The sequence below is a fragment of the Esox lucius genome, chromosome 15, assembly GCF_011004845.1.
Source record: "Esox lucius isolate fEsoLuc1 chromosome 15, fEsoLuc1.pri, whole genome shotgun sequence".
NCBI classification, from domain to species: Eukaryota; Metazoa; Chordata; class Actinopteri; order Esociformes; family Esocidae; genus Esox; species Esox lucius.
The window spans coordinates 9409979-9435490 of record NC_047583.1 but is presented as its reverse complement, the minus strand read 5'-3'; the positions used below and the strand labels follow the sequence as shown (position 1 = coordinate 9435490).

General features: G+C 43.1%; 1 protein-coding gene across 1 annotated transcript in view; it reads right to left on the bottom strand.

Annotated features, from left to right (window-relative positions):
• The window catches only part of ush2a (Usher syndrome 2A (autosomal recessive, mild)), a 216814-nt gene that overhangs the window by 21597 nt on the left and 169705 nt on the right, over positions 1–25512 (bottom strand). Inside the window, 11 exon segments of the mRNA XM_034297424.1 lie at positions 59–276; positions 1702–1864; positions 2109–2267; positions 3976–4133; positions 6799–6982; positions 7593–7700; positions 16780–16984; positions 19910–20064; positions 21940–22137; positions 24593–24824; positions 24939–25085. Coding sequence (XP_034153315.1) covers positions 59–276; positions 1702–1864; positions 2109–2267; positions 3976–4133; positions 6799–6982; positions 7593–7700; positions 16780–16984; positions 19910–20064; positions 21940–22137; positions 24593–24824; positions 24939–25085 — 1927 coding nt within the window.

Sequence of the window (25512 nt, the reverse complement as noted above, 5' to 3'; positions counted from 1 at the left end):
TCCTTCTCGGTTGGGGATTTATTAGGTGCATTACAGCTCTGTCTTCGTTGGTGCTCACCTGTAGGTGTGACTAAGGGAGGAGCCATTTCCTCCGGCCCCGCCTCCATGGTGACGACTGAAGCCCATTCGCTGTGGGTGCTGCCCTTGGAGTTGTGGGCGTGGACTTTGTACTGGTACTGACTAAAGGGCCTGAGGGCATCACTGACGTCGATGAACTCTAGCGGGCCATTGGACCAGATAAACACCAGCAGGTCTTCCTGAGTCCCCATAGGTCGCCTGGCAGGAAACATGGAGAGGAAGGTTGTTACACAACAGCCTTTTCTAAAAAAAATTTTTTAAATAGAGATAGAAAAAGACAGGGTGAAGGAGATAAAGGAAGGAATGAGGAGAGGAATAAGGGAGGAATAAAGAACAAGAGGAATGAGGAGAGAAGGCAAGATCAAGAGGAGAAAGAAGAGAATAAGAGAGGAGAGGGAAAGGAGTACAGGGAGGTGAAAATGAGAGGAAGAGAGAGGAGTACAGGGAGGTGAAAATGAGAGGAAGAGAGAGGGGGCTCTGCCCCTACATCCCTCAGAGTCTATAAATGTACAATCACATATAGATACAGGACAGACATCTATAAATGTACAGTCCAATACAGAGACAGGACAGACAGTGTGTGTTTGTTTGTGTTGTATGTGCCATGTGTGATCTGAAAGCTCTTCTTTGGGCCTAAGCGAGATTCCAACTTCCACTGAACATATAACACATTTGGCAGCAAATTCACCACTGAACTCTGTCTGGTTGAGTAAGTTCTAACTTCCTTGTCTGGGTGTGAAGTTAGGATTCCTTCCCCAACCTGTATGCTAATGACATTTCCACAGGACTTATCAGGGCTTAAATACTCAATGACCCTGCATACAGATACCAATGGTCAACAACACACACTTGACCTTGACTGCAGACAAACATACACAAACACACAGATGTGCACACACACACACACACACACACACACATACACAAGCAGACCCAGTAGACACACCAGACAGACACAGTGCCAAAGCTGAATCAATATAAATACATGACTAAACACTTATGAACACTACACTGGAAACAAACACTAACATCATGTCTTCCAGGTAGACTAAACACGCACTACAAACCTCTAGACTAAAATGTAAGGTGCACAAAGATGTTATTACGTTTAGGTTATTACCTGCATATGAGTGGTTAATGCCAGTATATGAATTCTTGTTTACTGTTTACAAAGCATTATTACCAGTGTATTTAAGAGCTTGTACCTGTGTATGAATGATTATTACCTGTGTATAAATGGTTAATACCTGTATTAGAATGGTTTTTACATATGTACAAATGGTTATTAACCATGTTTGAATGGTTATTACCTGTGTACAAATGGTTATCAACTGTGTATGAATGGTTATTACCTGTGTACACATGGTTTTTAACTGTGTATGAATGGTTATTACCTGTGTTTGAATATTATCACCTGCGTATAAATGGTTATTACCTGTGTACAAATGGTTATTAACTGTGTAGGAATGGTTATTACCTGTGTACAAATGGTTATTACCTGTGTTTGAATATTATCACCTGTGTATAAATGGTTATTACCTGTGTACAAATGGTTATTAACTGTGTATGAATGGTTATTAACTGCATTTGAATGATTATCACCTGCATATAAATGGTTATCACCTGTGTATGAAGTAGGATGTGATAAGTCCGTTGGGCTTGCAGGGTGGTGTCCAGAGGACCTGGACGACCTGGGCTCTTACTGCTGTCACTGTGGGAGAGATTAGATCCTCCGGGGGGGCCTCAAAGGTACGGACGAACAAACCCTCACCCACACCACACCCTTCTAAAGGATGAAGAAGAGATATGAAGAAAGAAATGGAAAGGGAGAGATGGAGAAAGAGATGGAGAGAGAGATGGAGAGAGAGATGGAGAGAGAAAGAGAGATGGAAAGAAAAAGTGACAACATTAGTCCACCTACCGTGTGCCTAACTTCTCTTCACTGTCCGTTCTGTCAGAGTCCCTAAGCGCTTGTAGAGTCAGCCGTAAACACCCAGGTTGCTATGTCCCCATTCTTCCCAGACCCGTACCTGGTTGGCAGGCCTGGACTCTGACGTGGTACTGAGTGTAGGGCTCCAGTCCAGAAACACTGGAGTACAGGTCCTGCCCCACCGCATGCGTCACAGGCCTTGCACTTCCTGGATTCAACAGGACGTAGTAGGACAGAGGAAGGCTGGTGTTGAACACACCTGAGAGCGAAGGAGAGAGCAATGGGAGAAACCTTGAGGCGAGGGGTAGAGTTCTAAAATCTGCCAGAGAAATAATTTATATTCATGCTTTGTATTCACATGTGTCTGTTCAGAGCACTTTAGCAAGATAACTGACAGATCAAATGAATAGGAATATCTGCATCACACATTCTATGCACATAGGGAAGAAATAGAATATTGAGCGCGCAGTTTCATTGACCAATCAGTGAACTCTGATTTATCCTGCCTTTGGCCACGAATGCCCGCCACGCGGTGGATTTACTACGGCATTGTGGGTAATTTAGTAGGAGCTGAACATGGTCAGAGGGACAGTGGATCATAGAGTGACTGGTACGGATGAGAACCGAGAGCAAATGAACCAAGAGACTGTCCGTCTGTCTCTCTGTCTGTTTGCAGAGCTGTGGAAGAGATATGGGAGGTCAGGTATGGACAAATCCACTCTCACCCCAACTACACACCTGTGTGTGTGTGTGTGTGTGTGTGTGTGTAAGGAGAAAATAGTTTGTGTGTGTTTTGTTGTGAGTGTTTGGCTACGGGTGTGTGCGTGTTTTGTTGTGAGTGTTTGGCCATGTGTGTTTGCGGGCTCGGGCTATGATTGTCTGCCTGAGGTAATCCATCTCTAAATATTATCTTCTCATTACGTGTGTTTACTCTGAGGGGGTCGACAGGGTCTGCTATAGGGGAAATCACACAGACACCTCGGCAGCCAGGCTATTCTACTGTCATTACAGGTTCATTCTCAAAGACGGGAAGCATTGCCTGCTCTCTCACGCTTGGTTAGACCGCTGGACCGTTCGAGAGTGTGTGCGCACCCACGCGTGTGTGTGTGTGTGTGTGTGATTATGTGCGTGCGTTCAAGCATGTGCGTGTGTGTGTGACAGATGGCTACTGAAGGGTCTCTCCTGGCTGCTGTGGCTGCCATTACTCCTGATTAGGCTCTGTGTGGAGTTAAAAGTGGGAAAGTGTAAAGCTGCTGATTAGTTGTAAATAATAGAACTTAAGCAGAGTGCACATTGGACCTCTCTGGCAGCAAGGCAGAGATCAAAGTAGGGTGTAACACGGCCTGTGTGTGTGTGTCTCTGTGTGTGTTTGTGTGTGTGTGTGTGTGTGCGTGCGTGCGTGTCTCGTCAGAAAGCTACATCTGCTGAGGGAGAAAGCTATGAGGAAAGGTGAATAATTTAAGTTTTTCATTTGTTAAGATAATCAGGCCATTCTCAACACATCCTGGAACTCATGAATGTTGAATGACCTATCAGACTACAGTTGGCGTGAATTATGGAAAGGCACATCTGATGGGAATATTAACGCAGTCTGTGTGTCTCTGTGTGTGTGTGTGGATAGAGAATAGGGTGCCAGGGCAGGAAATCAAAGATAGCCTTATTGACAGGTTGAGTGGGTCACATGTCTTTGCTCTGGTAATGTCACGTGCAGTCCAGTATGTGATCCTACAGCCATTGGACACTGATGGAGCAGCACACGAGGGCAGGCTTTTCCGCATCACTGGTAAGAAAAAGACAGCTTGATGATTTCTACATTAGCGATCTCTTGGCTATAGCTGTCGTGCCATTCATCCTTCATACCATCGGCATGACAACGGGAGCCAGCGGACTCCAGGGTTGGCTGAGGGACATACAGAGGGGCACAGCGTACACATCCCAACGTCCAGATTGGGTGGGGCGGGACTTACCTGGGGTTGTCCAGTAGACCGACAGAGAGTGGGGGCTGGACACAGTGATGTTATAAGGGGGCGGGATTCCCAGAGGGGAGGAGACGGGTGTCTGGACGATGTGCCTGTCACTCAGACCACTACCGCCCCCTGTGCTGGCCTCCAACATATACACACATCTGACAACCGGACAGGAGGGAAATATATATATTTTTAAATAAATAAAAAATGAATAAATAGAATAAAAAATTACTGTCAAGGTAAGGACCAGCAGTTTAGTTCCATTAAAATAACTATTTTACCTGACCCCTAAAACTAACCCTAACTTTAACCTAACCTTTATGCCTGAACGTCAGCTAATCCTAAGTCCTAAACCTTAATGCCTAAACTTAAACTTAACAATACTTCTAAGCCTCAGCCTAAACTTAGACCACATAAAATGTCTTGTCAAAGTGAAGACATTACCTACCAAATGTCCTCACTTCACATTATTTTCCATGTTTTATATAACAGGAAAACATGCATAAACAAACACACACAATCATTTTACTAGGGAGGACAAGTTTGTCAGGACACGGACACTTCAACACACAGATGCCTAAAGAAACATACAGCTCTGGAAAACATGAAGAGACCACTGCACCTTTATTCTTTCCTTTCCAAAAAAGGCGAAAAGGAAGGTTTTGAGTGAATTAAGAGACCACTGCAAATTGAACGCTTCTGTTCCTCACACAAAACCTTCCTTTTCGACTTTTTTGGAAAGGAAAGAAAAAGGTGCAGTGGTCTCTTCATTTATTCCAGACCTGCATCTGACTCCACATTCTAATAGTAATATAGATAGTATATTTACTGTACAAAGCATTGTCCCCATTCCTAGAGGTATGTTAATGAAGCGAATGCCATCAAGTTTTATTCATTTCAACAGCACACCAGACTCTGACACTGAACCCACTGTATAGTTGCCCCCCCATCAAGACAGCCCTAAAACCCACGTCCTCACGCGCCTGTGGCAGTTATAATGGGAAGGCACTTGGAAGGCCTTAAAAACACCTCTCTTTCTCGCTCGCTCGCATACACACACACACACGTGCACACACACACACTTCCACACACAACACAAATGGCACATGCCCATTAATGATATTAGAGGACGGATTTGCCTTTTAAAGAGGTAGGCCAGTGGTGTTAGGGCCTACATTAGCTGTGTAAGTGGGACACATTTAACATTAAAAGCTTTTAATTCTCTATAAAGTCCACACAACCACATTAATAGCTGTACATTAGCTATTGTTCCAGCACAGTCCATTTGAAAGAGGCCCTATCAGTAGTTATATAGAGGTCAGACCAGCCCAATGAAACACTTAAAAGAATCAGATTTGTCACTGTCAAATGTTTCATATAGAATACTACAATTACATCACGTAAAGACAGAGGGGAGAGAGAAAGAGACAAAGGGTGAGAGAGGGAGACACAGAAAGGGTGAGAGAGGGAGACACAGAAAGGGTGAGAGAGGGAGACAGAAAGGGTGAGAGAGGGAGGGAGTGAATGTGAAAGAGAGGGAGAGAAAGAGGTGGAGTGCGAGGGTGAAAGAGAGTGGGATATTAGAGAGAGAGGAAGAGACAGAATATTAGAGAGAAAGGAAGAAGCGGAGAGAAGAGGAGAAACGGAGAGGGGGAGAAAGAAGAGAGATGAAGAGGTTTATAGAAACAGAGTTCAGGCGGAACATTTTCGCAACAGTACAGAATCTAGGTAAGTGTAAATACTCTGTGGGATATCAGAGGAAGTGTGTGCATATGTGTGTATACATGCGTGTGTCTGTGTGTGGGTGTATAGGTCTGTGTCTGTGTGTGTGTGTGTGTGTGTGTGTTCCGGGGGCAGACCGGGGGGAGAGGTTAATTCCCCGTCATCACAGACACTTCCTTCTCTGGAGAGTTAAGTGACAGCTAATCAACATTGTCATAAATAATCAATGACCATGAAGCAGACCACTTTACACACACACACACACACACACACACACACAAACAGCTCTGGGATAATAGGCCCAGTGCACTTTGTGTAATTCTTGGTGCACAGCTAAATTGGGAAAAGAAAGGCGGAGAGAAAAAAAAGGTAGAATGGGAAAATGAGAGAAAATGAGAGAGCGGTTGGGACAAGTATGCCTCCTGGCAGGTTATCTAGAATTACAAAGTGTGTGTGTGTCTGTCTGCTAGTGTGTTTTCAGGAATTTAGGAAAATTAAACGTCAAACATGTCTTCTCCCCAGAGGATGGCAGGCAGACAAACGGATGAGAAGGATGAAGGATGAGGAAGAAGACGTCCGGAGGGATAAAGGATGAGGGACAGGAGGATGGAAGGGATGAAGGATGAGTAAGAGGCGTACGAAAGGGATTGAAAGATGAGGAAGACAAGCATGGGATGAAGGTTGAGGAAGATGAGTACGTGAAGGATGAAGGATGAGGCACAGATGGACGTAAGGAGTGAAGGAAGAGGACGAGAATGGAAGGGATGAAGGATGAGGAACAGGAGGACTGAAATAGGAGGGTAGAAAGCGAGAGAGAAAGAAAATAAGTTTTTACCAAAATGACACATTTAGGAAATTATACAGTGAACTACAATATAAATGCAATGTGTAGACCAGCTGGTTGAAAAGCAGGGTCGTGACATAGGTGCGCCTTGTGTTGAGGACAATAAAAGGCCACGGTGATGTACAGTGAAATGTGCAGTTTTGTCCCGTAACACAATGCCACAGATCTGCCATGATCTGTGCACAAGCTGTACACACGGAGCAAGGAGGAGGGGGGGCTACAGTGAGTGGAGGTGGGTGGTGTGTGTGTTACCATACCTGGTGTTGGGTTGCAGTTGTGTGTCTGTGAAGTTGGTGTGTTCGCTGTCTCCGGTGAAGACAGTAACACCGTCTCGAAGTAGCCGGTAGCGGACCACGAGTCCATTGGGGTGTAACGGCTGGTCCCAGTACAGTTCAACTGCTGTACAGTTTACCACCACATGTCTAGGGCTGTGCCACACTCCTGAGGGGGGAACGCTGATTATGTTTAATAATGGGAACTAATAATGGAAGATAATACTGTTCTGTTAAACAACAAGTAAGCTAATGATGTTTTGTATTGGAAGCTAATGATGGAAGCATATAATGTTTAGTTTACCAAAAATCTAAGCTAATAAGTTTCAGTATTGGAAGCCAATAACTAATGCTAATAATGTTTAGTATTGGAAGCTGATAATAGAAGCTGATAACGGAAGCTGATAATGTTTAGTATTGGAAGCTGATAATGGTAGCTGATAATGTATAGTATTGGAAGCTGATAATGGAAGCAGATAATAGAAGCTAATGATGTTTTGTATTGGAAGCTAATGATGGAAGCATATAATGTTTAGTTTACCAAAAATCTAAGCTAATAAGTTTCAGTATTGGAAGCCAATAACTAATGCTAATAATGTTTAGTATTGGAAGCTGATAATAGAAGCTGATAACGGAAGCTGATAATGTTTAGTATTGGAAGCTGATAATGGTAGCTGATAATGTATAGTATTGGAAGCTGATAATGGAAGCAGATAATAGAAGCAGATAATGTTTAATATTGGAAGCTGATAATGTTTAGTATCATTGTACATGTGTACCTGCAGGGGTGTCTTCCAGGGTGCGTCCTGTAGATGTCTGACTAACTCCACAGCCCACAGCTGTACAGGCCACCAGCACAAAACTGTAGTCAGAGTAGGGCTGAAGACCTGAAAGAAACACACACACACACAGACAACATTAAAGACCTACACACAAATACAAATGTAAAGACACACACTTCAGAAACAGAGATAGGAAGTGTGATTAAATAAAATAGTCAGAGAAGGGGCGAGAATAAAATTACTGGACAGCAAGAGAGAGTGATAAACAGATAGAGTGACCGAAAGAAGAGATTTGCCTAAAAAAAGTAGAGCTGGAAGAGAGGGAGTGACACAGAAAGAGAGAGAAAGCCCCGTATACACGGCCCTATAATCTTTTCAGCATCCCATCGCCATCTGACTGGGGAAGGATCCAGGCGCTCCATGTTAAATTATGCATACCATAACTCAATAATGAACCAACGTTAAGACGAGCAGTGACACAGGAAAGAGACGCACTGTAATGCCATCAGTTTGATCTACTGTAATTACAATACCTCTGTATGCATTAACATTACAGCGCCTCTCCCAATGATTTATGTCCAGGCTGTATACCCACTATCTGTCTGTCTCTGGCTGTCTCTCTCTCTCTCTGTCTGATTGTCTGTCTGTCTGTCTCTCTCTGTCTGTTGGTCAGCCTCTGTCTGTTTCTCACTGTCTGTTTCGATCTCTGTCTGTCTGTCTGTCTCTCTCTCTCTGCCTGTCAGTCTTTGTCTGTCTGTCTGTCAGTCTCTGTCTGTCTGTCTCTTTCTGTCTATCGCTGTCTGTTATATACATTAACTCGGAGATACTCCTCCTTACCACGTTTAAAAGAGTGAGGGACAAACAGTAAAATTACCATTACAATTAATACTCACTCTGTTCGGGTTAAAGTGACTGTTTTTAGAATGAACACCATCAACATAAATAAGATGGCAATTGTTTGACACTCACACTCAAAATGCATTATTTTAACACTAGTTTTATGTTGGGAATATTGTTTTAATAAAAATAATGTTAAAAATGTGTTGCTTGCATAAGTATTAAACCAGAACACATTCATATTTGGTAGATATATCTTTCACTGCAATGACAGCATTAAGTTATTTGGTAATTATGTGGCAGCTTTGCACATAGCTGACTGATTTTGTCACATTCTTCTTTGCAGATGTTTTTCAGGTTATTCCGGTTGAATTTTGAAATAGTGCCACATATTCCCAATGTGATTGAGATCAGGACTTTGACCTGTAGGACTCTGCAGGACATTACATGGTTCATTCTTGAGCCACTCCAATGTTGTTTTGACCTTCTGTTTGGAAACATTTTCCTATTGAAAGGTGAATTTCCTCCCAAGGTAATTTTTATTTGTGGCCTGAAGCAGGTTTTCTAGTATTATTTCCCTGTATATTGCTCCTTCCATCCTTCCTTCAATTTTAACCAGATGCCCAGACCCTGCTGGTGAGAAGCATCTATAAGAAAGCATGTGTGTTTCAAGCCTTCAGCCATACTCTGACTACAGCATTGTGTTGGTGGCCTGTACACGCACACACAATACTAAACATTATTAGCTTCCATTTTTGTTGGATTTTTGTGTCTGCTCCTCCTAAGAGTGGGGTCCTGCTTCCAATTCCTGATTATTGTTCCAACTGTGCTCCAAACACAAAATATTTTCTTTTTTAAATTATGCATTTAATCACGCATTATAATGATGTATAATTATATTACATTAACTTCCATACAATGCACTTTGGTGTCGATTTTTCGTTAAATTCACAATATCACCAATGATCCTTTAACAGTGTAGTTTTAATCCAGAGGATTTGACAGCAACTTTAATGGTTCACAGGTTGAGGTCAAAGGTACTGTAACTCTGTCCTCTTTAGGGTCATTTCTTCAGTGTGTATAAACTAGGAGACTCACTAGCACAGGGGTTGAATACTTATGCAAGCAATGTAGTTAAGAGATGTATATTCCCTACAAATATTTCCTATCATAATACATGTCACCTTACAGAAGTTCAGTGTTGTATATTCCCTACAAATATTTCCTATCATAATACATGTCACCTTACAATAATTGATTTTGAGTGTACATTTTTGCAAAATGTTTTATATACCATCTGCAATTCAGTATAATATAAAAATTGCTTGGAGTTGAAATTATGCTAATATTGATGGTTTACAGACAGATACTGTATGCTCACAGATGGCTCATCTACTCAACCCCACAAAAAAGAATTGATCAGGGTTTTGCATACTTTTGCAAGGCACTGTTCATTGTGATATTCATATTCTAAATGTAAGTAATTTAAGTAATTATTCTACAGTACATGAATGAAATAATGACACACATCTAACCACGTAATTTCTAATTGAAACAATTATTAACAATGGCTATTAACAAACCCAAACATCTAGAATAATAATCGCAGAGATTAAAACAAATATATTCATAGTCATTGTCATAGCAATACGCTATTCCTACAAATATTTCATTTTCTTATTTTTGTGTTTCAAATATATTTCTCACAATTTCCCAACATTTGAGGTGTCCCTTATTTTTCTAAATTGATAAAGGGAAATAAAAGACAATTTCAAACAATCTCTCCCTGTCTTTTTGTCTAGCCTTTTTTGTCTCCTAAAGACAGAGACATGATTAGCCAGCCTTCTGTCCGTACAGGGTCAGTCAGCCTGGAGCAGCAGACATGCATATCTGCCTCCCTGCGATGTTGTTTAAACCAGTACCGCACTTCCATTGGCCAGGCTAGTTAACATGCTACACAGCCCTCCCTACTTAACCCAACCCCAGATCAATGTTCACACAACGTTCTGCTGGGTTTGGGCTAAGTAAAGGACCCCGTCAAGCATATTAAACGCCAGGGATAGAATCTGACTGGTGACGTTAAAGCATCGCTACACAGTAACCAGGCAGCGTGTCACAGATTGGACCGGGGGTGTCACAGTAACCAGGCAACGTGTCACAGCTTGGACTGGGGGTGTCGTTAACTACCATAATGTGATGTCATTTGTTGTCATTCTGAGCAATTCACTGCTTGACCATGTATTTATGTATCATCAGTTCTAGGCGACGTTGCTAACACCACAAATAAAGAATACAGATGTTATCCCCCCCACACACTTTCAGACACACATTCATCAGCGGAATCCCGACTGGAATGACACTTCCTCACAAGACCTCAAGGGGGCACTGTTGCCCTGCTGAAAAGATGGCCGACCAAAGACTCTACCAAAGAAAGAAATGGAACGTAACGGAAGAGAACGTCATTTTAGCAGTCAGTCAGGTATGTAGGTAGACAGGCAGGCAAGGAGGGAGGGTAGGGGAGGGAGGGAGGGCAGGGGAGGGTAACTGGCCGGCAAAAAAGTGAAACAATGTCGTAACTTTCACCCAAACAGTAGTGTCCACAAGAAGGGAGGTGTGTGGTAATAAAACAAGGGGAAAGATATTTTCTTTTAAATTGTTATGCCCTGTTTGCATTCGACAGTATGAGAACATACTTGTAGGGCTCCAAGTCTCATGCCTGAGACAGAAAGAGAGAAGAGAAACAGAGAACTGAAATTGTTAAACAGTAGAACAGAAATTGTTAAACAGCAAAACAGAGCTTGGATAGAGTGATGGAGAGAAAGGGAGAGAGATAAAAGACCTGTGTTTTCCTGCAGCATTGATAACACCTCTAAATAATTAAGAGTTAGCTTCCTGTGAACGGCGGCTTAGTGCCCTGACTATCTGTCTGTATGTCCGTCAGAGTTTTGGGAGGACCCTTAAAAAAAACTCCAGGTTTTGACGCACACACACACACACACACACAAGGCCTCTCCTCCACCCCTCTGCCCTGCCTCTGCTCCCATAATCTGGAAACAGACGGGGGAGGAGGGATGAGGAAATACAGTGGATTGACATCACACAGCTGAATTACCCCCGGTTCCACTCTCCCTCTCAAACTGTTCTCTCCCCCTCTCTCTCGGTCTCTCTCATCCCTCCCTCTTTCTCTCAATTCAATTCCAAGGGAAACCTTTTTACATTGCTAGAGGAAGTGGAAAACAAGAAACCTATAATAAAAAACAACAGTGAAAAAAATGTATATAATTAAAAGGGAAAGAATACTAAATACCAAGCAAACATTGCACCTCCTTCCCCCTCTCACAGTGGTCCCTCTCTCATCCCTCTCCTTCTTCTCATACATTCATCTCACTCTTTCTCAGTCCTCCCTCACTCTCTCATTCTCCTTCTCTCTTGCTATTTCCCTGCGTTACCCTTCTCTCTCCATTTGTGTTTCAGCAGCGTTTAGCATCTCCAGTCCTCCTCGGTGACCTGGTCGAATAAAGGTCTTTTGATCAGTTGCTGTTATAAGATTCACAGCGGTAGCTCTAGGCTGGTTGGGGGCGACCAACAAGACTAAACATGACCAGAGAGAAGCTATCAGCCAGGCTAAACGAGATACTCCAGTTCCTCTAAAAAATAAATTTGACATTTATTTCACTCCACTGTCAGCATTAAGGCAATTCTCGTTTCGTAAACACATTTTGGGGTCATTGTAAATAGGAAAGCATTATTAAATGAAATATGAGTTCTCCTTTCCCATGTCACTATTATAAACAACACCAAAATAGTGGATACAATATTAAAGTAAGTGTGAGCACTGTGGTCAATGTGTCTGTAACTACTGTCCAAGGTGGGATGGGCTTTTTTCCCCTTTCTCTGAGGTAAGAGGCTTAAAATGTCTACAATGCAGTTATCATGTGCTCATACTTTTTTAACCTGACTGGAGATATCCTCATAGAAGCTAAATGTCCAGTATAATGTAAATATCCTCATATAAACTAAATGTCCAGTATAATGTAAATATCCTCATAGAAACTAAATGTCCAGTATAATGTAAATATCCTCATATAAACTAAATGTCCAGTATAATGTAAATATCCTCATAGAAACTAAATGTCCAGTATAATGTAAAAATCCACATAGAAACTAAATGTCCAGTATAATGTAAATATCCTCATAGAAACTAAATGTCCAGTATAATGTAAATATCCTCATAGAAACTAAATGTCCAGTATAATGTAAATATCCTCATAGAAACTAAATGTCCAGTATAATGTAAAAATCCACATATAAACTAAATGTCCAGTATAATGTAAATATCCTCATAGAAACTAATTGTCCAGTATAATGTAAATATCCACATAGAAACTAAATGTCCAGTATAATGTAAATATCCTCATAGAAACTAAATGTCCAGTATAATAAAAATATCCTCATAGAAACTAAATGTCCAGTATAATGTAAATATCCTCATAGAAACTAAATGTCCAGTATAATGTAAATATCCACATAGAAACTAAATGTCAAGTATAATGTAAATATCCTCATAGAAACTAAATGTCCAGTATAATAAAAATATCCACATAGAAACTAAATGTCCAGTATAATGTAAATATCCTCATAGAAACTAAGTGTGCAGTATAATGTAAATATCCTCATAGAAACTAAATGTCCAATATAATGTAAATATCCTCATATAAACTAAATGTCCAGTATAATGTAAATATCCTCATTAGAAACTAAATGTCCAGTATAATAAAAATATCCACATAGAAACTAAATGTCCTGTATACTGTAAATATCCTCATAGAAACTAAATGTCCAGTACAATAAAAATATCCACATAGAAACTGAATGTCTAGTATAATGTAAATATCCCAATAGAAACTAAATGTCCAGTATAATGTAAATATCCACATAGAAACTAAATGTCCAGTATAATGTAAATATCCTCATAGAAAAGTAAAACTGCACAGGCAGATGGAAGCATAAATAAAAGAGAATGTTCCCTACTGTAATGAATTAATAATGCTCTTACAAATGCCCAATTAAACGCATGATTAATAATATAATCTATATAATTGTGAGCAATAACTCATACACACTAATGATAGCAATACTTATCATCGATTCACATAGTATGTGGTGATTTTTTCTTCTCACTCAAATCAACAGTGATATTTTATATACTGCATAATAAAAACACATATTTGCTTGTTATATTTAAAAATATATAAAAATGCTTCATTTGATTTGATCATGTTTTACAATGCCTATAGGATATCAAAAGTAAATTTGTATTTATTTTTTTTAATTGCCCAGATTCCCAGTGATAAAATGTATGGTTTTAAAGAAACATTCACATACATAGTGATGTATTTCATGCTGGATCTTAGGAATGTTATAACATTGTGAAAGGTAAAATGAATTATGTGGCATTAAACATTAAACATGAGAAGCTGGCCAATTATTTCCGGTCATATTTCATGTAAAACGTTTCTTCATCCATCCACCTCTCAGTCGCTCCGCTCTTTCTTCTATCCTTCAGTCCACACTACCCCTGGGGTGTGGGTTGTCACTTTAAAACTATTACTAATAACGTCTGTCATTTATTTAGCTATTATTCATTACAATAACAAAGGACAAGGAGTCTTTGTCGCTTGTACGCAAGTCACAGTGTGTGTGTGTTTGTGTGAGTGTGTGTGCAAGCGACCAAGCAATCACACACTCTGGTTTATGTTAAGGACACACAGCTCAGCCCTGGGCCGTGAAGAATAAGACCACCACTGTCCAAAGCTACATTCAATGTTTAACATGAGCTATTCATATGACATTTCATTTGTATGTCTTTCTTGTTGTTTTGAAGAGGTCTTGACCTCTGGAGACATTACACACAATTTGCAGTTATTTAGTTACTTAACAAAAAATACACAATTCCTTTTGGGCCAATGTATGGTCGTATCAAGGTAGTATCCTATTTACCCAACACCATAATACTGGAAGGAAGGAAGAAAGAGAGAGATAGATAGAAAGAGAGATAGAAAGAGAGACAGAGAGATAGAAAGAGAGAGATAGATAGAAAGAGATAGAAAGAGAGAGAGATAGAAAGAGAGAGATAGAAAAAGAGAGAGAGTGGGAGGAAAAAGAGAAAAGAAGACAGGGTTGCGTTTTGTTTTTGTTCTTACATTTTAATTTTATCATAATTTTTTTATTTTTTATTTGCTTTGGCAACTGAAATAAAATTGAAATTGAATTAAGGAATATAGGGTGAGAACGACAGAGAGAGAGGGAGGGAGAGAGAGGGGGGGGTAGCACGAGAAAGAGGACGAGAGAACGTGAGAAGCGTAGAGGGAAGAGAGAGACACGTTAAGTCAGAAGGGAAAATCAAGTAAAATAAATGTAGACAAAAAAGACTGCTGTGCAGAGGGAGGGGTAAATGAGGGGCAGAGAGTGAGGGTGGGGGAGTGAGGGTGGGGGAGTGAGGGATAGAGACAGAAGTATAGGGAGCGAGAGAGGGAAACAGGAACAGAGAGAAAAGCAAATTGGGCTGGTGAGACAGACAGGGTTTCCCAGGCACTCGCTGAGGGACAGGGGCGTCTCACAGAGGCTTAACACCGCTCCAGTACCAGGCTCAGTGCTGGCACACCACAGCCCTGCCAAACACACACACACGGACAAATCCACACCCTGGATACTGGCCGGGCACCGCAGTGGGACTGCCTGGCATAAGCCGCTTGCCAGCCTTTAAACACACACGCTACCTACACTGTCAGCACCAGCCAGCAGTGTGTCGTCCCACCCCACACACACATGCAAACACACACAAAAAGCTCAATGGGCTTGCTAGTGCCGGCTCTGCCAAATCCCCATACACACACAGGGACCAGCTTTGGCAAATCCTGGTGTTTTCCCGGTGCGCCTAGGATCCTGTGTGTAGTGTTGACTGGAAAACTGGGAAATATCTTCAGATAACACAACGTTCCTGAGAGGCTATAATTCCAGTAACTCCAGCCTGTTGTCAGGATTCACCAGGAGACCTAGGGAACCAATGTCCCCATCCCCAAACCTCTCATCTCCCCCAACCCCTGACCTCATCTCCCCTAAACCCTCTACTAACCGCTGACCTCTTTCCTATACACCTCTCAGAAACCTGACCCACAACACCACTTTCATATTCACCTTTCCACTCCTCTAATCTTAAATCCTAATCTTAAATTTGTCTCCCTACACCCCTCCCCAAATCTACGAATTGACAATTCATTTCTGCGTCCTACCAAAGACACTCAAGTTAGCATGTGGTGCAGATTGGAGGTGTTACAAACCTTCCCTTATTGGTGTCTGGTGGGGAAGGGGGTGGATACTCTCCTCCTTCTCTCCACAATAGAAATAATGTAAGTTCAGGTCTCTAGGACAGTCATGCTTATGGCATATAGAGAAGGAGGCCATGTCTGGTTTAAACAGGACCAATATGGCAGAAGAATTCTCAGTATGTGTGTGTGTGTGTGTGTGTGTGTGTGACGGATGGCATGGGGCCAGCCTCACGCCTGCTCTCCTGGGCAGATAAAAGAAGCCCCACAAATCAACCAGCCCTGCCAGAGAGAGTGAACGAGACAGAATGTGTGTGTGAGTTTGTGTCTGTGAGTGAGTGTGAGTGTGTGAGTGTGTGCGGGAGAGAGGGAAAGCAGGAGAGCTTATCTGAGTGTGTATGTGTGTGTAAGGGATTGTGTGTGGGTTAACTTGCTAATGCTGTGTTTCAGTATGTCTCTTTGTGTGGTTGTGAATGAAGTAGCAGAGATCATAGGCCTTAGTGTGTTTGACTGTAGAATGTGAGTGCCTGTGTGTGTGTGTGTTTGTGTGCATGTTTGTTTGTGTGTTTGAGGAAAGGGGCCGGGTTGTGGCGGGAATCCGGTGTAAATTCAGTCATTAGATTACTTCCAGAAACAGCATGCATAAATAAAACTGGACAGCGATGACGAGAGGAGGAGAGAGGGAGGAGAGGAGAGGGGGGAGGAGAGGAGAGGGGAAGTAGAGAAGAGAAAAGGAGGAGAGGATTGGAGGAAAGAGACAGGAGAGGAAATGAGACGACGATGAAAAAGAGGGAGTGCAGAATGAAAGCATGTCATCATCTAAACAATGTCATTGATCTTTTAAAGGTGTGTGTGTGTGTGTGTGTGTGGGTTGAGTGGAGTTGTAAGCAGTTCGTCAATCAATCACACCTCAAGAACATCCCGGACAGTCAGTCTGTTTAATGTGCAGTGGTGGTTTTGTCTGCATTGGACAGTAGCATAGTGTGTGGGTGTGCGCGCGCTCGTGCGTGTGAGTCCAGTACCTGTAGCGATATATTTGAGAGGTCCGTCCAGTGGAGTGTGTGCGTGTATTCTCCCGGGTCCAGTCATGTTGATGTGGTATTGTCGTATGATGCCGTTGGCTTTAGAAGGAGGGTCCCAGCTGAGCGCTAGAGAGGTGGGTCCCAGAGCTGTTACCACGGGAGACCCGACCTCTTCTGGAACGCCCTGGGCTGTCACAACCAACACCTGGACAAAAACACGTCACGTGAAATGGCCACCTGGAAGCACACTAAAAGGTTCAACACTTCCATTGTCGTCCCCAAGAGGCTGACCTGTCAGTCACTCCTGGCTACATTCGGCCAACGGGACCTTTGGAAAATGTTACGCCAATGGGTTATGAGGCCCGTGCCGCGCGGAGACCACCCGGGGAGTCATCACATTTACGCTCACATCGCAGAGATGTCTGCGCCGCCGCAAACGCCACCAACGACGATAGGTGTGTGAACTTTGCAGCCGGCTGTGAATGCTTAGTGAGTGTGGAGCCAGCTAAGAGAATTACCAGGCAATCTGGTTGTAATAGCAGCGGGGATATCCTGGTCTAATAGAATGTCACTAACGTTTCTCCGTCCTGTCCCACACCCTGAACTACTATTAGGACAGGACCACAACAGCTAGTTACCGTGCTCCTCCCTCCCTCCCCCGCGCTCCCCCTTCTTCACCTACACTGTTACATTCAACTGTTTTCTGTCTCCCCCTTTTACCATCTCCCCCTTTCTCCCTCGCCGGCCCATTCCACTCTCTCCTCTCTCGGCCCCTCTCTCTCGTTGAGGCGGAAGGAGATGAAGGACCATCTTTCTTCCTGGCCCACTAAGTGTCTAGCCAGATTACATCAGTGTGGCTCCAGTGTTTGTGTTCGGGCGGAAGGGAGGGGGGGGGTAATTGCTGTGGTGTATTGGGTTAGGTCAGGTTAGGCCATAATTGGGCCTGTTTGGCCAATCCACACAGGTGTACAAACTAATTCACCTCACTCTTTTGTTTGTGTGTGTGTGTGTGGGTGTGTGTGTGTAGACTTGATCTAGAGAATACAGTCCTACCATCATTCTTCCTTCCTACCTTCCTTCACTCATTTCCTCCCTCACTTTCTACCTTTTCCTTGCTCCCTCTCACCTCTGTCTCACTGGGCTCAACGGTTTGTGTACTTGCCTAGTCTCAGGACAGGAGGCCGTGCTGTGAGAAACATAATTAGATCTAAAATTAGCCAAAAGCCAGAAAGACAGTTTTCATTGGGGCTTTCATCACCTATAAGCCAGAGAAATTAATTATTGTGTGATATCTGTGGAGTCCCAGCTAGATAGCTGGGCCTCTGTTCTCAAGCCATTAAGCCGTTATCAGCAATATCATGTAAGCTCAGCAGTCCTGAACCCACCAGAGAGAGTAGAGAGAGAGGAGACAGGAAGAGAGGAGAGAGAGCAACTCTGGGCTGGTAACATGGCTTCAGACATGAACATACCATATCATGACCTTCTGTTGGGTAAAACATTAAAGGTCAGTTGCTCCTAACTTCAGTACTCGTAGAACTCGAACTCTACAACTCCAGTACCCCGACTCTAGCAATGCTCTAGCAACATGTGAGCTCAGTGGAGGTGAAAGACTGGAGAGTGTGCGTTCCTTCTGGCGTGTAAGGATTCCAGTGTAGACGTCCTGGTTGATTGAGCTCTGTGATAAGAACCAGAATTCTATCGGACACATATATTGACACTGACTGGCCCAGGCTACGCCTTAATCACAAATCTATCACAGAATTAGGGAGAAAACAGGCTTAGTAAAACCAATAATCATCAACACAACTTACATAAACAGACGTTTAGAAACCAAGGCATAGAATGTTAAACATCTACACAAGCACACATCATATAAGTGTTTAACAAAGAGCAGTCACAATTACAGTACTGAATTTGGTGTATATTGAGATTAAACACAGTCAAAAAAAAATAATGAAAATGTACTTTTGAGATGCCATTACAAATGCAGCTAACATATACATTTTTATAGTAAGAGTGATCATGTATTTCATTTGCAGAGTTTGGCTTTTCTCTCTACATCAAGGGAGCACCTTGCCTCTTCTAAAGTGATACAGCTAAATTACTTAAGTACTTGAGAGTGGGGTGAGTGGTACTTAGTTCAATGAAGCCCTGATTATCTTAACAGTCATCAGGAGATGATCATATTGGGGGATAATGTTGTGTAAAATGAGGTTCTCCACTACTGTAAATTTTTTTTTCAAAAACATTCAAGTACATTAACCCATCCAGGCCCATCCAAGAAATTCAAAGGACTGGAGCCGCTCATCTTGAGGCAGTTAACCAACAGTAGTTAAAGCTTTCCTTTCTCCAGAGTTTTGAATTGTGCATTTTTTCCCAGGTAGTGGGAAATTTGTAGACCGGGCATGAAGCTTTCAGAGATTAATGTAAGTAGAGTGAACATGAAGCTTTCAAAGGGTATGTGGACCAGACAAGAAGCTTTCAGATAGCATGTTGACCAGACTTGAAGGTTGCAGAAAGAATGTAGACCAGACTTAAAGGTTTCAGAAAGAATGTGGACCAGACTTGAAGCTTTCAGATCAGTCTGTGAAATAGACTCTGTGGAAGACAGAATTTAATGTGTCCCAAATGAAAAGCTATCTGGAATCAGTGAATTATATAAATGAATAGGGGGCCAGAATCAGGCCTATTTCCTCTATAGTGCACTGTTTCTAGGAGCCCATTGCTGGGTACTTGCATTCCTGCTAATACCTTATCTATTAACTTAGGAAATGGGCCTTGTAAGTAATATGATCAATCACATTTATTTTATAAAGCCCTTTTCACATCAGCAGTTGATGCAAAAAGGGCTTTATAAAACTGTGTATTTACACAATCACCCAGCCTGAAACCCCAAAGAGCAAGCCACAACCCTGGATTCACAATGGGTAGGAAAGACTCCCTAGTAGGATCGAAACCTTGGAAGAAACCTAGAGAGGAGTTGGCCAAGCCTCTTCTGGATGTGTCGGGTGAACATTATGAGAGTGCATGAACTTTTAGGCCACGCAATGTTTTTGCATGTCCAGATGAAGTAAGCATTTACTTCATCTGGACATGCAAAGGTCAAAGGTCAGAAGTGAGTCTGTCATACCTGTGAGCTGTCCGTGCAGCCGGCGGTGCTGCAGGCCCGGACCTGGTACTGGTACTCCTGGAAGGGGAGGATCCCGCCCACATCTGTGAAGCTCCTCTCTCCTCCCCTGTAACGCTCCTGTCCATCACGCAAAACCACATAGTGGCTGATGTGACCTGTTGGAACCAGAGGCGGACTGCTGAAAAGCTGTGTGTGTCTATTAGTGTGTGTGTCTGTGTATTAGTGTGTCTGTGTGTCTGTGTATTAGTGTGCATGTCTGTGTATTAGTGTGAGTGTCTGTGTATTAGTGTGTGTGTCTGTGTATTAGTATGTGTCTGTGTATTAGTGTGTGTCTGTGTATTAGTGTGTGTCTGTGTATTAGTGTGTGTGTCTGTGTATTAGTGTGTGTCTGTGTATTAGTATGTGTCTGTGTATTAGTATGCGTGTGTGTGTATTAGTGTGCGTGTCTGTGTATTAGTGTGCGTGTCTGTGTATTAGTGTGCGTGTCTGTGTATTAGTGTGAGTGTCTGTGTATTAGTGTGTGTGTCTGTGTATTAGTGTGTGTTTGTGTATTAGTATGCGTGTGTGTGTATTAGTGTGCGTGTCTGTGTATTAGTGTGTGTCTGTGTATTAGTGTGTGTGTCTGTGTATTAGTGTGTGTCTGTGTATTAGTATGCGTGTGTGTGTATTAGTGTGTGTCTGTGTATTAGTGTGCGTGTCTGTGTATTAGTGTGCGTGTCTGTGTATTAGTGTGCGTGTTTGTGTATTAGTGTGCGTGTCTGTGTATTAGTGTGCGTGTCTGTGTATTAGTGTGCGTGTCTGTGTATTAGTGTGTGTCTGTGTATTAGTGTGTGTCTGTGTATTAGTGTGCGTGTCTGTGTATTAGTGTGTGTCTGTGTATTAGTGTGTGTCTGTGTATTAGTGTGCGTGTCTGTGTATTAGTGTGCGTGTCTGTGTATTAGTGTGTGTCTGTGTATTAGTGTGTGTCTGTGTATTAGTATGCGTGTGTGTGTATTAGTGTGCGTGTCTGTGTATTAGTGTGCGTGTTTGTGTATTAGTGTGCGTGTCTGTGTATTAGTGTGTGTCTGTGTATTAGTGTGTGTCTGTGTATTAGTATGCGTGTGTGTGTATTAGTGTGCGTGTCTGTGTATTAGTGTGCGTGTCTGTGTATTAGTGTGCGTGTCTGTGTATTAGTGTGTGTGTCTGTGTATTAGTGTGTGTCTGTGTATTAGTGTGTGTCTGTGTATTAGTATGCGTGTGTGTGTATTAGTGTGCGTGTCTGTGTATTAGTGTGCGTGTTTGTGTATTAGTATGCGTGTGTGTGTATTAGTGTGCGTGTCTGTGTATTAGTGTGCGTGTCTGTGTATTAGTGTGCGTGTCTGTGTATTAGTGTGTGTGTCTGTGTATTAGTGTGCGTGTCTGTGTATTAGTGTGTGTCTGTGTATTAGTGTGTGTCTGTGTATTAGTGTGCGTGTCTGTGTATTAGTGTGCGTGTCTGTGTATTAGTGTGTGTGTCTGTGAATTAGTGTGCGTGTCTGTGTATTAGTGTGTGTGTCTGTGTATTAGTGTGCGTGTTTGTGTATTAGTATGCGTGTGTGTGTATTAGTGTGCGTGTCTGTGTATTAGTGTGCGTGTCTGTGTATTAGTGTGCGTGTCTGTGTATTAGTGTGTGTGTCTGTGTATTAGTGTGCGTGTCTGTGTATTAGTGTGTGTCTGTGTATTAGTGTGTGTCTGTGTATTAGTGTGCGTGTCTGTGTATTAGTGTGCGTGTCTGTGTATTAGTGTGTGTGTCTGTGAATTAGTGTGCGTGTCTGTGTATTAGTGTGTGTGTCTGTGTATTAGTGTGCGTGTCTGTGTATTAGTGTGTGTCTGTGTATTAGTGTGTGTCTGTGTATTAGTGTGCGTGTCTGGGTATTAGTGTGCGTGTCTGTGTATTAGTGTGTGTCTGTGTATTAGTGTGTGTCTGTGTATTAGTGTGCGTGTCTGTGTATTAGTGTGCGTGTCTGTGTATTAGTGTGCGTGTTCCTGCGTGTGTGTGTGTCAAGGTTCACCATTGGGCTTGGTAGGAGCCTGCCAATGTAGCTGCACGACATCATCACGGTCTCCTAGGCGACTCCAGCGCGGCGGGGCCAGTCCCCAAGGTGTATCCTCACTGGTCCTCACCATGGTGACGTTGCTGGAGCCACGCCCATAACCATTCCACGCCACCACTCTGTACTCGTAAGTGGTGTGGGGCTCCAAGTTTGAGTCTGGGGTATAGATGTGACCACTTCATAAACCACTTAGAAACACTAACACCAAGGGTAGTATTTCTGACAGGTACTGGTCTAGCACATGTGCACAAGCACTATTTAGTGTGTCTATAGAATGACCAAGATAATGTGTAATCCCTATTCATTTCATAGCCTACAGTCTCCGTGGGACTAGAGTTATGTCAATATTTATATAATGTGTTATTCTGGAAGAAACACCACCAGTTAGGGTTTCTGTCAACCACTTCATGAGGTGCTCCTTTTGGCTATACAGTACGCGCCCATTTGTCCAATCTGAAAATCATTCAAACAAACTATTTCAGCTGAAGTAACCACCAAAGTCAGTGACCAATGACCTCAAGAGGGGCCATCACGCGACAAAGTGGCAGTCCAGAATCTGCCGCAACACGACCGTAAAACCCAGTTATGCTGTCTCATGGTGACAAAAGCCAGTACACACTCAACCTCATAAACACACACCCACATATAGTCATAAAGAATTACTTACGGCTGCATCGGGACCTTGAACATATGTGGGGTAGATCCTTTACTGGCCCACAGGAGAGTGTTATGGAAAACAAACACACACACTGTCTATGTGTCTCTGTTAGCAAGAGCACTGGCTATAAAGAGCAGAGTCCCAGGCCAGCATTTAAGATGAGGCCCTGTTTAAACACTACACCCTGGACAATACTTGCAGCGTGCGCATGTGTGTGTGTGTGTGTGTGTGATTGTGTGTGTGAATGTGTGTGTGGTGAGGACTGAAAATCCCTCACCACACACACATGAGGACAGTAAAACAAGCAAAATTCACCCTTGAGAAAAAAGCCCATTTGGTGTATGGGTCAGGATTAGAGTAAAGAGGGTTTGAATTAAGGGTTACGGTCGAGGAGTTAGGTTTAGGGTTGAGGAGTTAGGGTTAGGGTTGAGTAGTTAGGGTTAGGTTTGAGGAGTTAGGGTTAGGGTTGAGTAGTTAGGGTTAGGTTTGAGGAGTTAGGGTTAGGGTTGAGTAGTTAGGGTTAGGTTTGAGGAGTTAGGTTTTGGGAGTTAGGTTTAGGGTTGAGGAGTGAGGTTTAGGGTTGAGTAGTTAGGGTTAGGTTTGAGGAGTTAGGTTTAGGGAGTTAGGTTTAGGGTTGAGGAGTTAGGGTTAGGGTTGAGTAGTTAGGGTTAGGTTTGAGGAGTTAGGGTTAGGGTTGAGTAGTTAGGGTTAGGTTTGAGGAGTTAGGGTTAGGGTTGAGTAGTTAGGGTTTTGGGTAACAGTTAAGGTTATAATTGAAGGTTGGAGGATAGGGAAAACAGGATTTGGCATGGGAAAATGCTTTACATCCCCACAAGGGCAGTACATAAAGACAAATCTGACCTTGTGGGTCCAGTTTTAGGATAACCTAGAATTTGGCATTAGATTTAGGGTGGATACCCAAAAATATAGTAAAACCCAAAATGTGAGTCTATGTATGCATGTGTTTGACAATCTTGTGTTATTCGAAACCCTGATGTTGGTGATTATAAATTAGTTAATTGGCCTGGCTCACTCTTTCCTTTAAGGTGGATGAACCAAATGTAAGGAGTACACCTGCCTAGTGGTTTAAGTCTCATGCAAAACGAGTGTAAGTTGTATGTTTCGTTTGATGTGTAAGTCTAATGTTTGCTTCAAACGTACGGACATGTGTGTTGAGTGTCTATGTGGTGTGTGTGTGGGGTGTGTGCGGTGTGTGGGGTGTGTGTGTGCGTGGGGTGTGTGTGTGAGTGGGGTGTGTGTGTGTGTGGGGTGTGTGTGGTGTGTGCGCGTGGGCATGGGCGTGAGAAACATCTGGTGGATGGCGGGGCTGCGACAGCTTTATGTTCCTCCGCCCAGATGGTGTCACAGCGTCAACTAGAATCACTCTCCTCTCGTCCGCCCCATGCCAACACACACACGCACGCACACACACCTCATTCAACCATTAGTCTTGATTAAACCGACGTTACTAACCAAATAAATAACTTGCAGAAAGAGTGCAAACACACAACACAGTCTCCACCTCTGACTTGATAAATAACTGTGAAAGTGGTGTTTAAACGACCATCCCAAAGTTGTAATTGTACAATGGCACTCGCAGGGCCATGACAGCGGCAGAGTTATGACTTCCAGCCATTAACACTCACTTAAGCAGATGTTTCAGCGTGTGTGTAGGTACAGTATGTATGGACGTGTGAGCGGAAATGGTCTCCAATGCCACATTACACTATCAGTTAGCTGCTGTAACGCCTTGAAAAGGCCAGGCTGCCACTGATTGGCCTCGACAACCAACGCTGAGAACGCTTTCCCGATTTGCTCCTTTTGTTCCAATCAAGGTGGGGCCATTCTGGTCTAATTATTGACCCCGCCCCTCAGTGGGAAAGCGTGCTCAGCTTGAAAACAAATGCGATGTGAAAAGCTTGAAAAACAAACATCCACCATCTTTGGCCGTACCTGTATAGCTGTATCTGTCGGCCGCTCCACTGTAGATCAAATCTTCTGGATGGGAGCAGAGGGCTGGGTTGTCCTGGGACGGAGGGGGTGTGGACACAGAGCTGCCTGAGTTCAGATGTCTGCGTGAGGTCATGAGTGTGCGGGTGGCATGAGGTGAGTTCAGGTCTGTGGTTCCAGGTGTGTGTGTGGTTTCAGGCGTGTGTGTGGTTCCAGGCGTGTGTGTGGTTCCAGGTGTGTGCATGGTTTCAGGTGTGTGTGTGGTTCCAGGCGTGTGTGTGGTTCCAGGCGTGTGTGTGGTTTCAGGTGTGTGTGTGGTTCCAGGCGTGTGTGTGGTTCCAGGCATGTGTGTGGTTCCAGGCGTGTGTGTGGTTCCAGGTGTGTGTGTGCTGTGGAGCCAGGTGCAGATGTGGAGGGTAGTGTTGAAGGTGCAGGAGCCACAGTAGGAGGTGGCAGCAGCAGACACAGGACAAAGGACACTGGGAGCACACCGGGCCTGGAGACAACACACACTGCACTTAGACATCCAATATGCACACACACACACACACACACACATAGACATACAGATACACACACATATAGACATACAGATACACACAGACACATGCACACACACACACACACACACACACACACAAACACACACACACACACAGACACACACACACACACACACACACACACACACACAGACACACACACACACACACATAGACATACAGATACACACAGACACACACACACACATAGACATACAGATACACACAGACACACACACACACACACACACACAGACATAGAGATACACACAGACACAAACACACACACACACACACATAGACATACAGATACACACAGACACACACACACACACACAGACATACAGATACACACAGACACAAACACACACACACACACAT